This window comes from Notothenia rossii (genome assembly GCF_949606895.1).
Source record: "Notothenia rossii genome assembly, chromosome: 6".
Lineage (NCBI taxonomy): Eukaryota > Metazoa > Chordata > Actinopteri > Perciformes > Nototheniidae > Notothenia > Notothenia rossii.
In genome coordinates this window covers 76,143,808-76,169,127 of record NC_136909.1, presented here as the reverse complement: position 1 = coordinate 76,169,127, position 25,320 = coordinate 76,143,808, and the positions used below count along the sequence as shown (strand labels likewise).

Here is a 25,320-nt window from a genome sequence, read left to right as displayed (position 1 = left end):
AAATGATATGTGCATTAAACACTGTTGCTGCATTCAAATGCTCCTCCTGTGCTACAACTTTAGAGCTCCCATGGTGGTAACATGTCTTCTCACGCATCCTTTGCCTAAATAAAAAAAAAAAAAAATGCCATGAAATGTGAAGTCCATCGTAGTGTTGTTTTGTTTGTGTTGTTGCAACCCATGCGACGCATTCCGTCTTTTTGTATCGTTAATATGTCTCGTACAACATTTCAGATAGTACGTGAAGGCAGCACGGGTGACGGTATGTAGGGAACTCCCAGATTCTCCAGCCACACCGCCTACCCATGAAAACACCGGAGAGACCCACAGAGGGACGTGAGCCACATTGCGGTGATAGCCACTACTATTTGAAGAGAAGTCCTTCAACATTTCCACAGCAAGGTACATACATTACACTCATATGTACTACTCATTTATCGAAAGAAGACAAAGCTATCCGCTGAGCCCTCCTTGTGTATGTGTTTGGTCACTTAACACTGTGGCTCCAAGTCGTGGTAAAGTAACAGTTAGTTAATGCTGTAGCAGTAACTGAGTAAAAAAAACTCACCGTTGTTTTATGCTTCGCTAAATTTCTCTACGTCTTCGCTTTTTGACAGACTACTTCTTGACGTTTAATCTATCGCCTAACGTAGTGTAAACTAGCGTTAACTAGTGCTGCTCACTGGCCTTGTGCTGAAACATTGTATCAGTTGTCGACAAAACCCTCTCCCGTTATCGTTAATCCCGACCCAATGTAATTGGCAAAGAAGCTAACCTTAATATCGGTTTGAGCTGCTGTGATCTCGCGTTAGTTGATATTAAGGTTACTAATACATATGAAAACATTTCTAGTATTCTACAAGCATGTAGCTAATTACCCCAAACCGCGCTATGAATCCAAGAGCCCTGGCTGTGTGTTGGCTAGCGAGCTAGCAAGCTAAAGCACAGAAGACGCCAGCTTGCCTATCTATTTTTAGGTGTTCAGACTATAAGCTCTTAAACCACTCTATACAATGGTTGCTGAGGCCCTGGTGTGAATGAGAGCAATGATTTAAGCACATTAAACCACCTGTGTCAGCCATGGTGTTGAGGTAACGCTCACAGGTGTGCCTACCAACGTATGCATTCAATCGCGGTATATCATATGTATTCAGTTGCTGTCTCTTTCTGTAAATATTAACTCAGAGTTATTATTGGTAGTCAATTATGTGATTCCTGGCAGGGTCAGATGTTTAGCTTCGTGTATTCTCTTTAAAAGCACAGCGGAACCGGTGACCTCACTGTTTCCCCTCAAATTGTTGACACGTCCCTGTCCCTTAAGAGGAAAAGGGGGGAACTGTGATCCCATATGTTTGAACAGTTGTGTCATTTTTGGAGAAAAGCCACCGCTGACATGCTGTGTATGACGGCTAACTCAAGATACAGTAAAGCAATAAAACGCCTGTGTAGACAGCTGAGCCGACAGAGACATCGGTCAGAATACACAGAGGTGCTTTTGTGGCGGAACTGGTGAGAAAGCAACTTTTCACAGACACAAACAGTATGACTGGCTGCAGTCAGTGCCAAAGCATGCACAATCTGTATAGTGAGTCAATGGGGTTTATTGTTGTCAATGCATCCAGCCCAGTTGCTGAGGAAGCCTCATTGCCAAGGCAAAGTATTTCAGACCATCATCAAGTGAAAAAAATTAGTTTTCTGTAGCCACAGCTGTGATTCAGCCTTAAAAAACGCCCTATTCTGACAACTAAACATATTGACATCCTCTAGAAAAACTGCTTTGTTGTCTTTGGACATCAGGACATTTGTCAGTTAGTGCTTTTATTACGTTTTTTGCTTTTGGAAGAGGAAAACAAGTGTTGTTGTTTGTACTCTAGATGTTACCCTCCTGCTTCACCACAGTGGCTGTTTGTTACATTCATAGGCACAGATTACTTTAAGACACAAGAGGCCAGTGTAATTTTTATGAATGGAAACAGCTTGTCTTTACTGGATATGACGGATGAATTAGTCAAACCCAGATATTCCATAGATAACTGGTAATAGCATCCCTCTTAGTGATGTTTGCTTTTATCTCTCAGAACATAATGGAGAAGATGTTCGGCTGATGTTATATGGTCGGCAGTTTAAAGCTGCATTACAAGCACCATTATGATCTTATTAAAGCTACCTTTTCTAGGAATAAAAGGTGTATTCCTCTTTGTCCAGTTGACACAAATAAACTTCATTCACTGACAATTAAGAAACTGTAAGTAAAACATGTAGCCCTAATATGCGGCCAACATACATTTAGCTTTCAGTTGGGTTTTAAATATGCTACAAAAGGACTTCAGATATAAAAATAAATCACTGCGTGGGTTGACATGCATCTACAATTAGACATTTGGCAGTGCACACTCTTATTGGTCTTTACTATAACAATACCACTATTGCAAATGTTTGAATCTGCTCTTCTCAGCTACTTGAGCCTCAACATTCAAACCACAGCTAGGGTTTAATGCTGTTAGCTGATGGCCATGGCCTTTTTGTTATGATAGCCTATAGCAGTACAATGTTAGTGCCAACCAATAGCCATTGATCATTTTCTATCTTTCACAGGTTTTCCTCCAGAGAATTTGTTTGTAATGGCTTTAATCTTGTTTCTGCCATAATTAGAAATGCATGAAGTTTTACTGCCAATCACATGACGTCCTAGTTTCCTGTGGCCTACAACTGCTGAAATATAGGCTAGTAGCACTTTGAAGTAGCCTGTTTTGGATACACCTGGGTTGCCTGTCGCCCCATTTTTTTTCCCAGACACTCTAAATACGAACTTTTTGCTTTTTTCAGACTCTAAATAAGCACTTTTTTTTTTTTTTTTTCAGACTCTAAATACCCCAAATGAATATTTGAGAGGGTTAGGTTAGGCCGTTTAAAAAGTGGCAACAGATAACCCACAAGTACCCTGTTTTGTCTTTTTCTGAAAATGAATTGTCCAAATATAAGATAACATTTCTATAACACCTTTGGGACAGAATTTAAATGACTTTAAGTGAAATGTTCCCCGTTATACAAATAGAAAGGATTTTAATTTAAGGCTCTATGTTCCAGCAAGTGATGCGGGTACATGACAAATGCTTGTGGACAAGGAGGGGAGTGGTAGTATCGGTTTGGAATGTTAAGTAGAGCAAGCCACTGCTGTGAGGCCATCGTTCTTTGTGTGTTTGGTGCAATTACCTGGCCTGCTTACACCTGAGCTCCGTATCCCCCTGTCCTGACTTGTTTCAGATGTCTTCCTACACTCAGGGGACCTCCTACATTCCACCTTTTGTTAATGAAGCTCCTACCGTTGTTTTGTGTTAATGAAGGCATACCAATATAATTAGTCAGTAAACACCAAAGAAGCGTAATTGCCCTAGACCGGCTCCTGACCTAATTTTAGCACTTTATGACCTATTTTAAATGCAAAATGCATCATGATGCTATTTTGAGAGTAGCTGGTGTGAATTTGGCCAATAGCAGGCTGGTCACAATATTTCTTAAAGATACATAGATTACAACCATATTATTATAGAGGAATGTGAAATACCGACTAATAATAAAGCATAAAACAACATAAACACAGCATACAATTTAAAACCTTATCACTGTTTAAACGTAGTTGTGTGTTGTTTAAAAGACGGTAACCTGCAAGATTTGTTGAAGTGCTATCTCCAGTCTCTTTAAATTAAAGTACTTTTTACGACTGTCTTTAAGGAATCTCAAACAAGGTAATAATTAAGAATCACAATTTTTTTGTGTCATCTATTTAAAAAAAAAGTTAGGAAATTACTACCAAAATGTGCAAAGTCCATACAAATATATCAAGCCGCCACTGCTGTGGACCTTTGCAGTTCGGAAAGTTTGTATATGAACACACTGATTACCCCCAGTTGACAGCAGGTCCTTTGGGTGCTATCTTAGATACAACTGCACCACATGCAGGGGAACGTGTTGGTTCTCTGGGGCCGAGAGGGCCTGCCGTCCTAATGAGTGACTCATAAAGCCACAGGTCTCATTAGCATATCTCACCTATGAGTACAGGGGTTGTTGTGCCGCGCAGCTCAGCCCCCCCGAGACTTCTGCAAGTGCTTTCCATGCTTTATGCCTTGTCTCATCTTTACCCTTGACATAACAGTTTGCTCTGTTAGTTAACAGACTGATAGGATATAATATTGTTCTGTGATTGCACGGTTGCTAAGGCCAGTGATGATAAAGAATAGGTTTATTTGGCATTGTAGATATCATCATATGTCCTGATTTTCCTAGTAGCAATATGCCAGATCAGCTGAGTGGTTTTGCAACATGGTAGCCAAATAAACAGTTTCCAGGTATTTAGTCACTCATTTGAAATGAACCGTCTTTGCCAAGGAAGGAAAATCGCTAAAAATAAATATTATGAAATGGAATTTTCAAGTGTATTTTTTTAAAACTGTAAATCAAATTATACCAGACTTTAACATAGTTTAGTTTGTTTACTAACAACACAGGCTTGGATAATTGACCCCAGTTGAGCAGACTTTAAAGTGCCCACAATAGAAACATTTTTGTGTAGATTTCTGACCATATTTCTAGCCAGTATTGTGGGAGGATGTTATGTCATGCATGTTTTGGAGATTCTGTTGTCAACTGTTATGGCTAGCCTAGCAGATGGATTATTCCCTGACACATCAAATATAAGACCTCGCTGCCTGTGGTCTTCGTTCACTGTAACTGAAGTCATTCAAGGTCATCCCACTGTTACATTTCTCCGGTTCATACTATTCCTTTCCTTGAATAGCTTGTGTGATAGTGTGGAGACCTTGTATCTGACAAGATGTTCCAAAATTACAATGGAATGATTGATCTAATAGGAGTCTATGAACAGAGGCCTGTACTACGAAGCTGGTTCAACCTAACCTGGATATGTTTTAGTTAGCCGGTTGGCCTAATCCAAAATATACGCGCTCTCGCTAAACGGTACTACGACGCGGGTTATCGAGTGGATCGCTCAAGCCAGCCGTGCCCTATCTAGTTAGGTGCGCGTTCACATGAAAGGGGTGGTATTTGGAGCATTCGACCAATCAAAAACATGGAGAAGCGTACTGACAGCGCACCGTCATACTTCCTGAATGAAAAGTCAACTATAATATTAGACATATGAAGAAGTTAAACTTTAAACATCCATGACTTAAACACTTTATCCAGGATCAAAGCCACATAGCTGCACCTGCAAGGTGAATACAGCTGGTAAAAGATAAAGCGTTTGAATGCGTACATTAACAGGTTTATGATATCACTGCCCCGTCTAAGACACGAGTGGATCTGACTTTAATTACATTTGACTCGAGTGTTTCGTCAACTTAATGTATTGCTTAAAATAATACTTATGCATACAGTATGTGACACTGTGAGTGTTGCACGGCCAGATACGGCTCAGCTGACTCAGATAAGCAAATATATGATACATTATGATGTGATATGATATGCCGCGGACTATACTTAATGTTACTTTGATCCGGTTACTTATGTTGTGGCAGATATTTAAGTAAGCTTTCTTAACGCTAATGTTATAATAGTCAGATTGCTCTGAAGATGGGAGGTGATATTCTATTAAGTTTCAAGTTCACACAGTCGGTGATTTTTGCCGGCCTTCTTTCCTGCAACGGCAGCTTTTCTGTATTTCCTTTCTCCTGTATTATGACTTGATCGCTTTAAACTCCGCACACTGAGCTCTGATTGGTCAGCAGGCAGTGCTTTCACTGAGTTGATCTCTTAGCCTGCAACCTAACCTGCTCCGGGACGTGCTTCCATGTCTCCAGGAACGGTTGTATGCGTGTCAACGTGTCATATGTTATTTGATAGATTGCTGTATAGGTCAATGTTCCTTGACCTGATGTTATCTGTTGCTCAAGGAGGATGTAGAGTGCACATTTCTTAACCATAGGAAACTAAGCATGGAAGCATGGGTCGGTGCATTTCAAAATGATGCCTGTGCTTAGTTAAGTTTACTTTTTAAAGGCCATCTTGCACTGAGAGACCCCTCCTCCATCATGTTGAGTTTGGTCTTGATGGCTCCACGGCTAATTTCTACAATCTACAGATGCATCAACAGTGATTGTTTGCTTGTATACAAAACAACAGCATGATTATACAGTCAATACCATCATGTGATGTATTGATGTCATGTATTGTTTATTTCATATATACATTGTTTGCTACAAACAAGACATTTGTGTGAGTTATAAGATAAGATGGTCTTTTATTGATCCCAATTTGGGAAATTGTTTTAGAAACAAAAGAGCATAAACAGTAAGTAGAAATAGATTTTGTAAGTAAATTACTCAATGAAATCAATGTTATCTGTAAGCGTATACAAGTTGAAAGACATGTTTATGATCCTTTTTTAGTAGTCAAACAATTTAAGGTAAATCGGTTCAACTTCAATTTGGTTGGTGGCAGAAGTAAAACAAACTATCACCATGGAGTAAGTGGTAAAATGTTTGTTTTGTTTTCTAGTGATCTTTAGGTAAATTGACCCTTAATCTCTAAAATATTGCACATTCCAAGCATGTTATTAATCTGCTTTGTGGTCACTGAAGCCCAACACCGTTTCATTTAGTCTGTCCTTCTTAAATAGTTGAACGAAGAAAGGCTCTGTATGCACTGCTGGTCGCTGAGCATCGAATACGTTTATAATGGAAGTTGCCTAAGGTGTTTGAGTGATTTCAGGGGGTCCGTGGGCGTGGGGTCTTAAAAAGTATTAAAAGTTGATAAATCAATTTAGCGAAAACTAAGGCTATTAAACGGCATTTTCCAAGGTATTACATTTTGTAGCTTGTTTTCCATAAGTATATAAATTGTCCAAAGAGGTTGTATTCTACAGTTTGCCTGAATGTAATCATTGCGTAGTGTGTAGTGTGATTCTGTGTAGTTTATTTATGGCATCCCGTTGGATTTAACGTCATCTGAACAGGACATCGCAAGCTCACTGACTGCTGCTCGATAGCGCTGTTAAACAACATCGTCATGGCGAAATGCAAGTTTGCGTCTAAATGGTTGGAAGATAAGGAGGAAGGACAATCAATACTGTATATAGTAAAGTGTCGCCAATGTAACCGGTTAAAACTCGAAGTGGCGATGAGGTCTTAAAATGTATGGAAAGAGTCTTAAAAAGGTCTTAAAAGGTATTGCATTTGACTTCAGGATTCCTGCATATACTCTGGATTCTCACCACAGTTTTCAGACTTGTGAACTGAGTTTCTTAGAAATGATACCTATTACAACACCTTGCTCTTTTAAGCTGGGTGTAGGTGTATACAATCATCATTATAATAGTGCTGAGTTACTTTGTAACCAGGATCATACACAGTTAATATTTAACCATCATCACTTTAAACATGCTGGTCCAGTTGTGTAAATATTGGCCTTGTGTTGTCTACCTGTAGGGCATTTGTATTGAAGGTGTAAAGGGATACAGGTGCGAGCTTGTTGTTCAACCATTGTCCACTTGCCTCACAAGATAAGAACCTGTAAAGAGATACTACTCTTTCAAAAAGTGTGTGTATAAAGAACAGGGCAACAACACCCTTAGGACACAACACAGAGAGGGCAAACCAAGCATTCCTTTCTAAAAACTTCGTACTGAGAATATAATCTTTTTCTTGGCCTTTGTGACATTCTTTGCGCTATCTGGCTTGCTCTGTTCAAATATTTGGCCATTTTGTTTATTGTATCACAAACATCCAGCTTATATGCAACACTAGCTGTCAAATAAAAGTATCGGTTAAACGATGAACAGGACCATTCGTTTGGGCTTTATGAATGATGGCAATTTTGGGTTTACAGTTTCGACACGCGAGTCACTTGGCGGTTTGTGATGGGGCATCTCGTAATATTACATTAAGCTGAGGCTTTTATCCAAAGTGCATTCGACCAAGAAGATACAAACTTGAAGAAAACAGAATCATATAAGTACATCAGGTTTCATAGAACCAAAACATTTCAAGTGCTACTCAACTGGCTTTAGATAAGCCAGTCCTTTATTAGTATATAAGTGCTTTGTTATTAATTCTTTATTAGTAATTCTGTCGCTCGAAGTGGAGTCGAAAGAGATGAGTTTTCAGTCTGCGCCGGAAGAAGTGTAAGCTTTCTGCTGTCCTGATTTCAATGGGGAGCTCATTCCACCATTTAGGAGCCAGGATAGCAAACCGACATGTTTTTGCTGATGGGAACTTGGGTCCCCCTCGCCGTGCGGGTGCATTTATGAAATCTATTTTATTGTCCTCATGAGGAAACCTTGCTTTGGCAATGGTACGTCACAGATGCAATCATCATAAAACAATACTTGGCCAACGAGTCAATACAGTGGCACACAAAGACGCAATGAATTTGCCCGGACATACCTAGGTGGATGATTGCAACTTTGAAGTCATGTCAAACATTACCAGAAACATACATATTGAGTGACCTGGTGAGTGTGTCTGACAGATTGTACCCAGCGAAACAGAATACCGGTATTCTAATCTTTATGCATTCAGCTTCTTCTTTTGTTCTGCTGTAACCACAGAGTTTTTGATTCCTAATTCATCAGGGTTTGCAGAACCTTTTCTGGTTTTCACTAACCTCATTTGAAATGTATGTTAAGGGTTAAAGCTATGATCAGCAATGGGTTAGTGTGCTTTAAGGATGGATGAATTATATTCCATCTAGTTATGCCTAGGGTTGGGTTGAGTTTCAATTGATGACGACACTACCCTGCAGGAAAGTTTGAGGTTTGGTTCTGCCACAAAGCTCAAGTACAGACATGCTGTTGTGAAAAGTCCTTATATTGACTGCTGTTACCTAAGACATGACCTTCATTTGTTCAGTAATAGGCCACATATTATGTAGATTATGCGTTTCCCAATGGAAAAACAAGTTTACTGGGAAAGACATGTGCAGCATTAGAGCGCCCACGGTGAAAGTACTAAATAGTTGTTGGCTCTTAACATGCAGGGAGGAAAGCTAAAGAAAAGGTGGAAACTACAAGACAGAAGGTGGCGACAGGTCAGAGAAACACTCTTCCTCCCTCCTGAGGCTAATGCTGTTGAGCCGATGAAAGGTGAAGAGGGTGTGTAGCACGGCCGCCCTTTTTATAATGAAGCTCAAAGTCTTAAATTCAGAGTGCTTTAAAGTGGTAGCCAAATAGTTTTTTTTGGATAATAAACTTTAGAGTAAATGTGGGCTGCTATTTAAACAGAAAATATTAAGTTTCTGCATGTCGTCTGAAACTTGTAGCAGTTTCTTTGAACAGTGTTTTAAGTACTAGTTGACACACCCAAACTGACTCTTCTTTCCTCTTCTCTGAAAGCCATCGTGAATGAGTCATTCCATACCACTCTTGACTGCCTAAAGATGGGCTTTGGATGGTGTCTGTTTGTTTGTGTCGGCTTGCCAAATTGTTGACCCTGAGAGGGATCCTTTGCAGTGATGTAACATGTACCGCCTTGTGTGAAACCGCCCGTCCCCCTCTTCCCCTCTGCGCTGACCCACCAAACTTCCTGAGTGGAAAGACTTACCACATGAGTGGAAATTGCAGTCACTTTTCTTTTGAAATTTTCTATTTGAGTATGACACAGTTCTAATTGCAGTTTCAAATCCATCATTTTTTTTTTATGAACACATTTACCTCCTGTTATGCGTAATTGGGTGGAAAATGTGCAACAACAGGAAATGCTTATTTTTGAACAGAGCCCAACCCCATTTTTCGGTGTACCTGACACGTCATTCTGACCTTCTACAATATAAGCGTAACTACTGAAGATTAGTTAACTCTCACACAAGTCACAGAAGTGCATGGAAAATGATTGTTTCCATAAGAGTGCAAAATGCCTGTGATGTTTCAATAAGAAAGTAAACCGCTAGAGAGACAACGTAAAACTCAGGCTCATTTCTCAACTACCACACTAACTCACTAGAATGACGGATTCTCAGAAGGTTACAGAAATGGTTGGTACACAGTCTGCGAGGTGTGGTGGGGAGAAGGTCTGGCAAGTCATCAGGAGAATCATACTGGACCTTTAAGGTGCCCCGTGGAGTTCACTGATCAAAAAGTAGTGATAACAGCTCAAGATACGAACAATAGGCACTCAAAGGCAGGGAACAGGAATACTGCAAGCCACTTCACTTTGATCCAAAATACTGTTTATACATATTTGCAAATATAGGAGACAGGAAGGGCACTTGAATTATCTGTTAAATACATTCATTGCAATGTTTTGGTGACTAATACTAAATGTGAACATGAACCTTTTCCTGTTTATATGGAAACTCTACAAAGCCAATCTTGAAGAAGGGTTCTTGTAGTGATGCTCCACAGAAAAAAACCCACCTGATGCTCCACTTCCTCCAAACAATTAGAGAACCGAGACTTGGTAGGATTTTGAATGAAGATTAACTGAAGTGAACAATTGATGATATCGTACCTAGTGTTTTAAAATGTACATTGGGACTTTGAGTCTGTACTTGTCACTTTTATAATCTATGAATCCATATAAACATCGGAGCTGAGCACAGCCTGCTACCGCCGGTAACTACAGACTTTTTACAGACACATTTTGGGTGTATCCCTTTAAACGATTCTCAGCTTTTTAGGTAAAACAAAGGCTACTTCCCTAAACACCATGACAAACACTCACCCACACGCTTAAACAAATTGTAATATGTTCTGAAGGGATACAAAAGGCTTTCAAGGTGACATCGTTCAGGTAGTAGCTTCAATGTTTCTTTTGACTTCAAAATTCACAACGTAATAAGGCTTAAGCATTTCCAGACGTTCCTTTGTTTCTGTAGCGCTTTGCCTTCAAACACTATTGTCCTGAAGATTCACATCTGTTTATCATCTGGCAGGAACCTTTATCAAAGCCTGCTGTGTAGTCATCAGGTGTTGGTTATCGACAGCACACGAAGATTTGCTGGGGAGAAAATGTATTTTCCACAACCTTTGTTTTTCTGCAGTGTTGTTACAGCCAAGGAAATGTAATTCAGTTCTCCACATTACTTTCACTTTCTACCTGTCCAGCACTCCAGCAAAGAAACACTACCCAAATAGTTATGCAAATGCTCATGCAATGTCAGCATATAAATAGCAAAAGTCATCCTAATTTAACACTCATTTCCGTGATTTCTGGAAGACTATTCAGCATGCTTGAATGCAGGTTACTTCATTAGTTCCAGGATTAGTTTCCCCCTCTCCCCAGTTTAGCTGAGTGAGATTATTTCTTCTATAAGCTGCTTCACATACCAAAGGTCCTGCTTCACAGCTGAGTCAGTGATAGCTAATCTTTGATCTGTCTCAATCGTCTTCTGTTCACAGAGCGGTGCGAGTGCCCTTTGTCTTTATGCGTCTCTTTATTTGCACTACATACTGCTCTTCTTTGAACTCTTTGCACCATGTGAAGTTACACAGCTGGGTTGTCACGTAGATATGCTGTTGCAATGACGGCACTCCTGCTGTGCTGTTTGCATGCTATGCATATGTTTATTTTTACACTTGCTTTCTAGTGTTTATATGTTAGAGTTGTTTGGTTATTCGGCCATATGGTCCTCGAGGACTCAGCAGGAATAAATATGACGCCAGGTGTCAGTGCTGTTCACTGTATAGCCCATTTATCTGGCCTCAATAAACAGGCCTCTGAGGTGAGATACTGATGTGCAGTTTGTTGTCCTGCCAACCATTCAGCCTGCCAGTGTGTTTAGCTGCTAGAGGCCTGAGCTGTCCTGGCCGTGCGGGGGCCTGACTGTTGGCTCACTGCCCGCCATACAGGGGTTGCGTTCTCTCCGTGCTCGGCGCTGACCTTCACTCTGATTTATGAGTTCCTTCTCGCAGTCTGTTTCCCCTCCTATCCTCCCTCTTTCCTCACATCCATGCAGTAGATTTGTGCTCTCCAGCTGTATCTCTGACTCCCCCGAACACGAGCAGGGCCACCCTGTTTCCCCCACCGACATCGTGCTCTATAAACAAGCGTGTGATATGCAACAGATGTGAGTTCATCTCCTTGTTAACCTGTGCTGTTGCCTGAAGGCTGGATGAGAAACATACACACTATGGAAAACAAACAAAAACAGGATCTATGATATAACGTATTAGATAGGGTTTTTATCTGCTATAAGCTACTTTAATTTGTTTAAGTGAAGACATTTTGATTTATTTGTTTGTCCAAAAATATTGTTTTCTAACCAGTAACCCAATAGTGTGGGAGGTTCCACAAAAGCATTGCCCAAATCCATGCAAGAAAAGGGATAGACAAGAGTGACAGGCTTGTACTCTGTGTGGCAGATCATTGAATACAAACTCCTTTTACCTCGACAGAAACAAAATGAGTTACTAAATCCTTCTTGCCACTGCCAACAATCACAATCTCTGGTAGGTTGGAAACAAACCCTTATTTCAGGAAGTTGGAAGTGCAAATCACCCAAAACAACTGGCAAAGACCCAACTAGTATATTTATCTAGACGCCCAACCTCACTCCACAGTACCACAGCATGCAGTTGTTGTGTATGTAGACACTCTCTCAGTGGATACAGTGGTCATGTAATAATCCACTCAGGATGTTTCTACTTAATTATGACCACTAGTGTAGAATAAATACCGGAAACTTGCTGATCGATTGAGTCTTCATGTTGCTGTTATTGTTGTAAAAGCTCTACAATGACTTGAATAATTCATCTGTGATTTTCAGCAGCTCAGAGTTGGCCAAACAACCTGTGTCATGCTGCTCTACTATCCAGAGTTTACACACTAGCTTCCAGGTCTGACCAGGCATCCGGTCCGTGACACACCCAGTGGAGTTGTGTAAGCAGTTATGACTTTGTTCAGATTCACAGCATTGTATCCTTCCTTTTTTTTACAGGGGTGCAGCGTGAGGGGGAAGAGCTGATGAGGTGAAGAAAGCCAAAGGAGGCCACTGTGGTTCGCCTGCTCTCTCTCGGCCCTGATTCTGAGTGACCGTTGCTCACTCCCGCGTTTCACTTCGAGAGGAGGCTTGGCTCCCTCTGGGTGCAAGAAACACAATGTGCCAAAACTGGAGAGGATCTACCAGCGCCCCATAGTCCGCCAAGCCTCTCGTGAACCCTCCCCTCTAGTCTTGAGGACCCTCCTGATCCCCCAAATTGCCCACTGGCCAAGATGAAGAATGTGGCAGCATGGTCTGCAGAAGATGTCTATGACTGGCTGAGCAAAGAGGGGATGCTGGAGTACATCGACGCCCTCCGTCAGACGGACGGTCCCGGTCTACTCAGGCTCAACGAGGGAGATTTCCACAGGTCCCCCCTGTCGCTCGTGTCGTCTGACGGCGGGCAGCAGCTGTTGGAGCGACTGGAGACGCTGCGGATAGAGACTCACATCGAGGATCACAAAAACGGCCACGCAAACGGACACGCTGGGGGGCTACCTAACGGGACTAGCAAGCCTCAGAGGAACGGCATGAAGGACTACAGGATGGAGATGGTCCACATCCCCATCCCTATGAACGAAACCACGCGGCCCTGCTTCCCGACCGAGTGGGGGAAGACGGGCATAGCGTTTGCCTACGCGGTGGTGTGCTTTGTTACCACCACCATCGTAATTTCAGTGGTCCACGAGAGAGTACCGCCAAAGGAGCACACCCCCCCGCTGCCCGATAAGTTCTTTGACCTGTTCAACAGGGTGGAGTGGGCCTTCTCCATCTGTGAGATTAACGGCATGCTGCTGGTGGGACTCTGGCTGATACAGTGGATTCTACTCAAGCACAGGTACAGTCTAGCACAGTGGTTCTCAACTGGTCAGGCCTCGGGACCCACTTGTTCCTTTGTCAATAAATCGCAACCTGATATTTTGAACCAATCAAATCTGTTCAACAAAAATCGTGCTGTATATATATATATATATATATATATATATATATATATATATATATATATATATATATATATATATATATATATATATATATATATATATATATATATATATATATATATATATATATATATATATATATATATTATTAATTAAAATGAAGTACAGTGCATGTATCCCTTCACAGAACTAAAGTATGCTTTTTATAAAAGGTTTAATGAGATGATGGAATCAAAGCTGAACTAACATAAAAAGGCACACATGCTGAAAACCCAACCCCAGAAAGGGGGTCTGGGGGAATTGTCCCCCGGGAGACTTTTTGAAATACTAACATATAAACGACGCATTCTGGTACACTGTGAGAAGAAAATAAATATATCTATTACTACCCGACATATTAATAATATGCCATTGTTTGTTTTTCACTGTGTTCTGACCAGTGGCGTCGCCTGGCCTGGGCATTCGGGGCTTTAGCCCCTAATGTTTTTTCTGTAGCCCCGTCAATTCTCCCTCAATAATATAATACATTAACCGTGCTTTACGTGAACCTCATCATGACACAAGAGAGGACGGTATAACTCTAATTTCCCGTGTTCAGTGAATGCAACAGAGGCAAGACACCAGACCAATCAGAGAGGTGTGTGTGTGTGTGTGTGTGTGTGTGTGTGTGTGTGTGTGTGTGTGTGTGTGTGTGTGTGTGTGTGTGTGTGTGTGTGTGTGTGTGTGTGTGTGTGTGTGTGTGTGTGTGTGTGTGTGTGTGTGTGTGTGTGTGTGTGTGTGTGTGTGTGTGTGTGTGTGTGTGTGTGTGTGTGTGTGTGTGTGTGTGTGTGTGTGTGTGTGTGTGTGTGTGTGTGTGTGTGTGTGTGTGTGTGTGTGTGTGTGTGTGTGTGTGTGTGTGTGTGTGTGTGTGTGCATCGCATTTAGTGTGATAGAGGGAGAGAGGGGGACCGGTGCCAGCAAGGACCCTGTTGTTAGCATCTGGTTAGCTAGCTGCACTAACAGACATAAGGAGCTGTTTGTTCCACAACAAGCTGGAGGAGTGAAGAGTCCTCTCAGACTGAGAGGCTCAGGTGAGCTCAACAAAGGACTCTTGAGCGTTTAGATAGTTAACTTTAGTCCAAGTTATCTCAGTGGGTCTCAAACGGTTTGGTCACAAATGATTCAAAAGATTATCTCTGCGGCACACCTTCATATCGTTATAAAAAAAATAAGAGAATAAAGGAAAAACAGTTATGAAATCTACTATATGGCAGTAAACCAAGAATAGAGTTTAAAAGGGGAGTGATTTGTAAAATATCCATAAAGAAAATCTGTTTACAGTTCTGTTTCATATGGGTGTTCCCGCCTGGAACACCACCACTAGTGTGCCCTTGAGTAAGGCACTTAGCCCTTAGTTACTCCAGGGAGAATGTCCCTGTAATTGTAAGTCGCTTTGGATAAAAGCATCAGCTAAAATGTAATGTGTTGAGAGATGTATCCATAGATCTCTCCATGTTGCTCTCAAAGTGCACCAGATTGATGCTTTTAACTTCAATATTTAAAAAGAAATCTTCCCGGAGGAGCATCCCCTCGGACCCCCCTAGAGGAGGTGAGGTCCGTCCTTCACTCATAAAAAATAGCACTTTCCCCTGCCAATATGCCGTGAACTGATTATCGAGCCTTCATTGTAACAGTCACTGATGTACTGTGTGTGTGCGTGTGGGGAGTGTTGCAGTAGAACATTCCACTGTAGCCACTGTGGGCTAAGCCCCGAATGTTTTCAGGTCCAGGCGACACCCCCTGGTTCCGACAGCTTGCTGCTCCACACGGAGAGAAGAGCAAAGAGGAGATAGTCTGTGTGACTTACTTTAAATTGTGGATAAGGGTAGATAGCTCCCATTGTTCTGTGACCTGTCAATCATCAAACCGGTGGTCATATTTCATTACTTGTTCTTTTTTATCTGAAGTTGTGCCCATGGATGTATAAAGAATAGTTATTCTCCGTGGGGACTTCCGGCAACAATCTTGCCGGATTCTGATTGGCCAGAAGACTGAAAAAAACCCTCAGCAAAGATGTTTTATTGAGAAGATGATCACTACGTGACATGGTGGCACAGTACAAAACTAACTCTCACAAATATTTGCTTGTAAATTAATAAAAAATGTCTATACAGTGTTTTTGAGAATCAATACTGTATCACAGAACATAATACCACGATACTTAAGTAGTGTTGAGTTAGTAGTTTGACACACACCTAAAAAAAAAACGTATTATTAATATTCTTTGTCTTTTTTCCAGGTCAATTGTAGGCAGGCGATTCTTCTTCATTGTTGGCACACTCTATCTGTACCGGTGTATTACAATGTACATCACCACTCTGCCTGTTCCCGGGATGCACTTCAAATGCTCTCCAAAGGTATTATTCACACACTTTCATTTCTCTCGCCATTGCAGCTTTGTTGAGCTTGAAAGACTTCTTCCTTATATAAGATGCTGAATGGGCAGATTCAGCAAAAAAAGTATTCCTCTTGTTAAAGCTGAGAGCCTCTGAGTGCTCTTCGCTGCCCGCCCGTCGTAAGATATGTGTGTGTCTGTTATACTGCGAGGGGCTTCAAGTGGTGGCTTCACTTTCTCAATGTCCTGTTATTATCAAAGGCTCTAGTAGAAAACACAAACTGTGCAGTGTGTGCAGTGTTTCTGTTGGATAATTGGAATACAAAATATTATGTTTTAATAAATAGAATAGTGCAAAGTGAGAAAAATAATACAAATACAACTTAGAATTTTGTAGTGTCATTGAGTTGTCTTTATGCTTGTGCTGACAGGAAACAAAACACCAATGATATATACATATGGTGCACACATCATAAACCCAAAAGCCTTCATAAAGTAAAAATGCGGTTATGGGAAATGCTCTCTTTGAGTTTAGTGAAATATCATTGTTATCAAAATGTCAGGATTGTTAGAACTGCAAGGCTTAAGGTCATTGGGAAAACTTGTATTGATCCATGGCCTCTAGTGTTAAAGTCAAACATGTTCTACACCACATGTGTCAAACTCAAGGCCCGGGGGCCAAATCAGGCCCTTGGTGGAATAAGATTTCGGCCGGCAGGATCATTTTGAATTACTATGAGATCTGGGCCTCCGGTATATTGCACACACACGTTCACTCAATCCTGAAGATTTCCTTAGCTCAGAGCCTGACTCCAAACATTGATGAACCCAAGATGAAATGCCAAGTATCTGGCTTGAGCTAGCATCACAGAGCAGCACACTGAGTTTAATGGATGTTTCCTTCTGCACTTTTTCTCTCACAACAACACGGCCTGTTTGTTTTTTTCTTTGAAGGAAATAGTTTTTTTGAAGCTGTTGTCGGCCTGTGGAAAAATGTAATCATAAGAAACTACTCTGGAAAAGCTGCAGATAGAGCCATAAGAAATGAATGAAACTGATTATTTAATGTTGTTTTTATAGGCAATAATTTAAGCTTTGTTAGTTCCAGGTTTAATATGTGCAATAAGTTCATTTCAATACGTTTTGCAATAAACATCGAACCAGTCCGGCCCTCGACGAGTACCGATTTTTTATTTTTATTTTTGGACCACTGTGTATTTGAGTTTGACACACCTGCTCTCCACCTTTCCACTACCTTCAAGTCCTGTTTTAACTGTAAATACATCGAGACATTCTTACATGAGTATTTTCACTTCTGCTATTTAAAAAGAGTACAAGTAGTAATCCTGTAGAGGAAATATTTGAAGAGGGTTTCTTTCTTTCTTTTCCACTAAATATCTGATTAGGTGTTACCGCCCACTCTACATCCTACTTTTAGACATCATTCTTTGTGAGCTTCCAGGAAAACTGTTAGTAATTGTACTGTTATTAGGAACCCTAAGAAGATAATGACTGTCTGTCTGTGTGTCTTTCAGCTTCTCGGGAACTGGGAGGCGCAGATGAGGAGAATAATGAAGATGATTGCTGGTGGGGGTCTCTCCATCACAGGGTCCCACACCATGTGTGGAGATTATCTGTACAGTGGCCACACAGTCATGCTAACGCTAACATACCTCTTCATCAAGGAGTGTAAGTTCCACTGTGCCTATACTATCGTTTCAGGAAGCATACATGTACTGGGTGGCTTCTACTTTAATGCCACAAATGAAGCTCCTTTCACTTCCTCAGAGTCTATCTTTCTATTTACACATTTTAAGCAGATCATCGCCACAAACCCATCTGCTATAACTCAAGGTTCAAGGCTTTTATTGGTCCTACGAACATAGCTAGAGTGTAGTTATGACGATGACAATCTTAGGTCACAGGCTCCTCCAACAGTGCAACACAATAAAACCGATAAACAGAAAGAAAATAGTAAATACAAAAAGTAAAATAGTAAAAAAAAAAGTGAAATAGTGCTATAAGAGTCTATATAAAAGTTATTGGAATATGATATATTAGATAAATAATTTCTAAGTAGCAGCCAGATTAATGTTATGGATGTTGTTTCAAAGTAATAATGTATTGCAATATCAGTTTAGATATCAAAATAAGGATTTACTATTCTTAAATTGTCACCAGGCTGTTAAACCATGTGCTTATGCTTTTGTAACACTTCTCTACATGATAACGGAAATGAGCAGGAAACCTGCATCATGCGAGTGTCGTGCTTTGGGACATTGCTCTGTTGCATAACCTTGGCAGGCGTTTCTGTTACGTGACTAATCTAGCTTGCAAAACGCTACTTGATTAACCGCAGAGCATAAGTGTCAGAACTCAGGATTATTTTAACCGCATTGGTTAATGTAATTTTATGACACTTTCGGTAAATGTCTCTCCCTCCTGCTAGATCACATGCTACTGCAATGCTTGTCCACCACAGCAGCGCCCTCTTGTGGTGAAATGGAGAACAGCTTGTTTAATATTTCTGTAGAAAAGCCAAAGTGAACAGCTGACTCTCACAGGCTGATGATGAGCTGTTAACAATCATTTGGTCTCCTCTAGAGTTGACACCGCTGGGTTTGATCTGTGTTTCTCCCATATTAACCATTTATTTTGTACCTTTTTAATTGGCAGATTCCCCCAAGCGGTTCTGGTGGTACCACTGGTTCTGCTGGAGCTTGAGCGCTGTTGGGATTTTCTGCATCCTCCTGGCCCATGACCACTACACTGTGGATGTGGTGGTTGCATATTTTATCACTACACGCCTCTTTTGGTGGTACCACACCATGGCCAACCAGCAGGTGAGTTTTTTTTAGTTGTCATTTGTAGTTGGAAATAAGTAAGTAAAGTAAATGGCCTTAAAAGGACAGCCTCAACATTTTAAGTTAAAGGCTTGTTACCTTGGTTGCTGGCTTTTTAGTGTGAGAAGATCAATACCACTCATAACTTTATCCTAAATATGAATCTGCAGCCAATCCTCTTAGCTTGTAGACAACTATTTTGTTTTACACTTGTGCTTTGGTATTGAATGATTAAGATAGGATGCAGCATTACATAAGCTGTAGCTTCCAGCCATACAGACAAGAGAGTAGTTTTCCTTCATTTCAAAGAAGGCAAAAATATTTCTGAAAATATCCATGTATTACTTAAATATATTTAACTTTACAGGAATTTACACTTAGTTGTGATGACTGTTCTTGAGTTTTTAGGTATTTAGTTTAGTTTTTAAGCCAGAATAAACATATTCTTGTCTGGTTTATTATTTTAGCTATGATCAACATTGTATCTTAAAAATGTCCACTCAAACAAAAAGTACAGTTGACATGATGCAAAAGGACAGAAGTCTTGGAAAAATGTGACGTAAATGACTCGATACAAGTGTTGGTTCCTCAATGCGTGCCCGGTGTTTAAGGTCCACACTTAATGTCATTTATTTGTTGTTGTGTTTGTTTCAGTCGCTGAAGGAGACATCGCAGAGTAACCCGTTCTCGCGGGTCTGGTGGTACAGACTGTTCCAGTTCTTCGAGGAGAACGTCAGCGGGATGGTCCCTCGTAACTATCAGCTGCCGCTGTCGTGGCGGTCGCTGCAGTGGAGCCGCGGCGTGAAGTACAGCAAACTGGAGGTCCAGTGACCCAAATCATTCAAAGCCGGCGAGGACTATGACTTCCAAAAGTGCTGTTTCTCCCCGGGGAGGGCGGCACGGTTCAATGTAGCGCTGTCCTGTCACCTCTAGGAAACAGACCCTTTCCAAATGGGTAGCACTGTGACCCACTTAGTATTTTTGTTTCTGTTAGTGTATATATATTTTGTTTCTCTTTCTCTTCTGGTAGTATCCGTCAACACAGAGCACTAATTTATGTTTGTTTTGTGTCTTCTTCCTCGTGGGTCACAGATTACGAAGCATTTCCTCAAACTACTCAAATATTTTTGGCCTCAAGGACTCAAACGTTTTTTTCTCTGCACAAAACCATAGTTAATGTCTTCATGTTCTTACAAGATTTTTTAGTGCAAATGGTGTCAATCGAATTCTGATTTGATAAGCAAAATGCCATAAGCACATTTCTGTTGTTTTCTTTTTATAGCAAATTACTTTTTGTAAATGGTCCTTGCTAAAATGAGTCAAAGGTGCAAAAAATAATGTTTTTAAGTATGTCAAACTTTATTTTTCAAAAACAAATGATGTCCAACAAAAGATTTTTAGATTTTTACCTTTTTCAAGATGGATAACTGAGAGCATAAGAATCCGATGTGGTCTAACATTATTCCAGTGCCTTTCTTAGCTTGATTGTAAAACAGTTCAAGTACTATGTGTCTTGTGTCTCTCGGCGAGTACGAGGCGGTACTTGGTTAACAGTCTCGTTCCCATGAATGTAAAAACAACTACGCCAGCCTTACCAGACAATTGGTTTTCCCAAAATTCAGTGCAGTGAGTGATATGTCCCGTTTATTTATTAATGCTTGACAATGTCTATTCGTGCTTAGTTTGTTAATGCAGAAAAAATGACTGTTAATTGTGTATTCTTTTTTTTAAATGTCAGTATCATTTAAATGTACCAATCAGTCTTTAACCAGCACCAGCCATGAAAGCCCGATCATTGATGTTCAGTTGTATGCTGGTTTTACTTTCCACCACTAGTTATCTGCTAAGAATCACTGCCTGGTTGGAAAATGAAGACGTGTCTCTACTCCTCGACATGTCTTTTTGCATCATAGCAGCGTCTCTTGCTCAGTTAATGAACCCCACGCTTGTTCCCCACATCGAGTCCCATTTGAGATCCTGAATGATCTCCATTACTGTCTGGTCTTATAACCTCTGGTGGTGGTGGTGGTGGTGAGGAGATCTAGAGGATAATTGTGATCGGAGTTTTGGGAATGTCAGAAAAACAGAAGCTTGAGGTAAAGTTTCTGAGCATGTCTGTAATCTCTACGGTTTATCTCCGACTAAATCAAGCTGCTATCTTCCAGTTTTAAGACGGTGTATGTTCTACACTGCTTCCTTTTTAGTGCTACGCCAAATCTAGAAGTAGCTAACACTCAACGTGGAACCTGTGTGTGGGGAAGAGGCTGAAGCATGACGCACAGAGCTGGTTTGGCCCGGGCCGTTTCTCATTGTCGAGTATACCTGCTGCAGAGCCACTATTTCAAGTATACTACGTCATCGAGTGGCGCCACTCGATGACGTAGTATACTTGAAATAGTGGCTCTGCAGCAGGTATACTCGACATTGAGAAACGGCCCCTGTGTGTGTGTGTGTGTGCAGGAAAACATTGATTTCCATGAATGTGAAACGCGTACTTATTGATAATCCTAATTATGTTGAATTTTGCTTTATAACTATGACTGAACTGTAAAGAGTAAGTATTGCACACGTTTATCTATAGAGGGAATGATTGTGGAATTTCAAATTAAACTGAAAAGCTTTGAGGGAGAAAAACTGCACTAAGCTTTAGATTATACAAATCCCAAATAAATAAAAGTTATGTATCTTTCTTTGAGTTTTCAAAAGAAGAGCGTGAGTATAACATTATTTCAAAGAGTCTAATTAATTTCAATGCCAGCAAGAGTCTTAATGTTTAAGACAAATGACAGTCCAGGCGTACCCTACTTCCTTTACAATGATTTCACTTTAACAGAACGGTTTCTCTTTAAGAGCACAGCAGGTTCCTCACATTCGGCTTCGTTTTGCTTTTAGATCGTGTTTGAAATATCTGCCCTAACACGGCTCTCTCATAATGTTTCGAGAGCTTTGATAAGGATGACGGTTTAAGTTTTTTCGAATTTTAGTTTGCCAATCAAGTCGTTTTTTTTTTTTTTTTTTTTTTTAACGTTCGTCATCCTATATGTTCCTCTGTAAACTTCTCACCCATGTTGTCCTTTGTTTGTGCATATACCAGATGTTTGTAAGATATGATAAAGGATTGTACTTGGGACGCTTTTGAATAAAACCTTTTACTAAAATGTATTTGATTTGCTGTCTGCCTCTTTCTTTCTATATTTACCACAATCTCTTCTGAGATGACGTCATGGCAGACCCACTAACAGCCAGCAGATGGACACATTGAGTTAAATGAAATAAGACCCGTACAGTGAGGGGGGGGGGGGGGGCGCGCTCTCCTCCCAAATGTCATTTTGCTTCCTGTTTGTATTTTTGCACTCCACCTACTGCAAGTATGTCTGACAGTCACTTCCTCCATTCATTGTGGCTTTTCTTGGTAACCTTTCCATCATGTCTCAGTAATGTTTCCAACTTGAGTCTTTTTGTAACCTCTCATCCAGCCAGATGTTTTATAGTCTGCTGAGCATAAGGTTTTCGAATAAACACACTGACATTTACACTTTCCAGTCCCATGTATCCATTGTTAGACTTTTTTTGTAATAACTTAAAATGGCCTAAAATGGGGTCTAAACGTTATGGTTCTTAGAAAATATAATCCGTTTGGAAATGATTAACAAAATAATCATTTTTATGATTATAAAATAATTACAAAATAAGTCTTCTTACTGCTTGGGAATCAGTTGTGGCAACCAACTGATTCCCAAGCAGTAAGAAGAGTACAGACAAAACACAAATACAATATCTCACTTAATAAAAACAACCTAAAGTTTTTTGCTGTCAGAAAAATGTATGTTCATAAGGCATCCCAACACTCACAGTTAAAGCCTGTTAACCCTTTTTCCTTGACTTTAAGACAGCCAAAATGTGAAGTTAACTACTGACTTTCATCCAGGAAATGAAGTTGTAAACATACTCTTTAAAATGTAAAGTAAACATGTTCAACATTTTTATCTTGCTAATTATTAAATGACTAATCCGTGCCGGTTATTGAGGAATCTCAGCCTCTAGAGAAAACAAAAGGTAATAAGAGCATGACCTCTTTTCAAATAGTTGAAAGGGGGTTGGAAGAGTTTTCTGTAATTGCTAAAATAGCAACGTGTTCTCATAATTCCCTGCATGAAAAAGGGGGCATATATTTATCTGAAGCCGGCTCGTTGGCCCGTGGGAGAATTTGCTGGCACCCCAGAGAGATTGAGCTGTCCAGCCAAGCCGAACTCCCACGCATTACTACTGTACACAAATGAGGGAGTGGGACTGTGCTCTCAACATCTCCTAGATTCTGCTGACATTAAATAGGCCACATTGATGCTCTCAAGATAGCTTAATGGGGCTAAAAATATTTCAAATACGCAAGTGTTTTGTCTGTACTGTGACAGAAAGCAGGCTGTGTCCTTAATTACTGCCACCTTGCATTTCATATGAGAGTGGTGGAATCATATTTGTATTCCTAAATAATGTGATACCATGCTGCTCTGGCGTTCTCCACACTGCAGCCGCCAGTTTTCCAATCTGGACATTTTCTCCCCTTCAATGTCCATCAATGATGTTCCGTAAGAAGTACATTTTTACAGCGTGTGCCTTAATTGGAGAAAGTGTTATAGTTGCACAACAGCATCACAAAACACTGTCTGCTGCTACAGAGTAACCTACACTCCCTCAAGGCCGAGTCGCCAAGAAAAACACCGGTCTGATTCATGGCTTCACAAGCAAACTCTATTCTATTCTCAGCAGTGCTGCGGTCTTTCACCGTAATACCATACTTAGTCTGTGAAGATAATGCTGTTGGAGTGCAAATGGAGTTTTGTCTATTAATGGATGGCTTGGAAAGTGGGTGGTATGAGAAAGAAGGATTCGGCTAATAAAACCGTCATGATGTAGACAATCATGTTCCCCTCCTGAGCTTGTACTGAGGATACTTAATGGGTACGAAGATAGATACACACACGCACGCACACACGCACGCACGCACGCACGCACGCACGCACGCACGCACGCACGCACACCCACACACACACACACACACACACACACACACACACACACACACACACACACACACACACACACACACACACACACACACACACACACACACACACACACACACACACACACACACACACATTACTTCAGGGGACATTACATTGACTTTCATGCATTTCCTGGAGACTTACCCTAACCTTAACCATAACCAACATATGCCTAACCCTAACCCTAAACCTAAACCTAAACCTAACCCTTACCCTTAACCTAACCCTAACCAAGTCTTCACCCTAAAATTAATGATTCCCATTAAGGGGACCTCCATTTTGTCCCCATAAGGGAAGCCAGTCCTCACACGTGACTGTGTAAACAGATTTAGGTCCCCACAAGGTTAATAATGCTAGGTCACACACACACACACACACACACACACACACACACACACACACACACACACACACACAGACACGCACACACACACACACACACACACACACACACACACACACACACACACACACACACACACACACACACACACACACACACACACACACACACACACACACACACACACACACACACACACACACACACACACACACACACACACACACACACACACGCACACACGCACACACGCACACACGCACACACACACTCCATTTATTGTTTTGTGTCTTTCAAAGGTTAAAAAGTGATCAGTTGAATAATCCCCCCACACATCTCTCTACGTTTTAAATCATTTCTCTAGTGCTGTGGAGTGTTTTTGTAGAGCTGTGATTTATATCTATAATGGATTGCATGAAAAAGTCAGAAAGTACTGAAAGGAACAGTTCAGTTAAAAAACGTAACTCTTTGTTACCTGTATTGCTATGTGTTGGACATATTGGCGATAGAGATGTCTGCCTCTTCTGATGGTTTGTAGTGCTCAAAGGTCCTATTTTCTTTCTGATAAACTACAAATGCCAACCGTCACTAAAGAAGCGTGATGCTGATTCTTCGTCCGTGAGTAGATGCATGGTTCCTTTTCATTCAAAAAGAAAACAGTTCTTGAATGGAACTGCTCACAACCAGATTACTCAAATACTTGAGTTTGAATAACTCTATCACAATCTAGATTAATAAATAACACTACAGGTACAAGGAAATATTTGAAAATGGTCTGAATCACCTTTTCTTTTATGGAGTCATGTCTACTTGATGATTG

The 25,320-nt window shown here is 40.7% G+C and overlaps 1 protein-coding gene across 1 annotated transcript; it reads left to right on the top strand.

Moving 5' to 3' along the window:
* Positions 1 to 234: 234 nt before the first annotated feature.
* On the top strand, positions 235 to 22,253 carry LOC307044475 (phosphatidylcholine:ceramide cholinephosphotransferase 1-like). Its single transcript, XM_079689744.1, has 6 exons — positions 235 to 402; positions 12,889 to 13,768; positions 16,153 to 16,270; positions 17,784 to 17,937; positions 18,925 to 19,091; positions 19,746 to 22,253. The coding sequence occupies exons 2-6, from the start codon at positions 13,164 to 13,166 to the stop codon at positions 19,920 to 19,922; spliced, it is 1,221 nt and encodes a 406-aa protein (XP_079545870.1). The 5' UTR covers positions 235 to 402; positions 12,889 to 13,163; the 3' UTR covers positions 19,923 to 22,253.
* The last annotated feature ends 3,067 nt before the right edge of the window (positions 22,254 to 25,320 follow it).

Coding starts and splice junctions, on each gene's coding strand:
- LOC307044475 (XM_079689744.1), top strand. CDS start 13,164: ATGAAGAATGTGGCAGCATGGTCTGCAGAAGATGTCTATGACTGGCTG. Junction 16,271..17,783: donor ACTTCAAATGCTCTCCAAAG/GTATTATTCACA, acceptor TGTGTCTTTCAG/CTTCTCGGGAACTGGGAGGC. Junction 19,092..19,745: donor ACACCATGGCCAACCAGCAG/GTGAGTTTTTTT, acceptor TGTTTGTTTCAG/TCGCTGAAGGAGACATCGCA.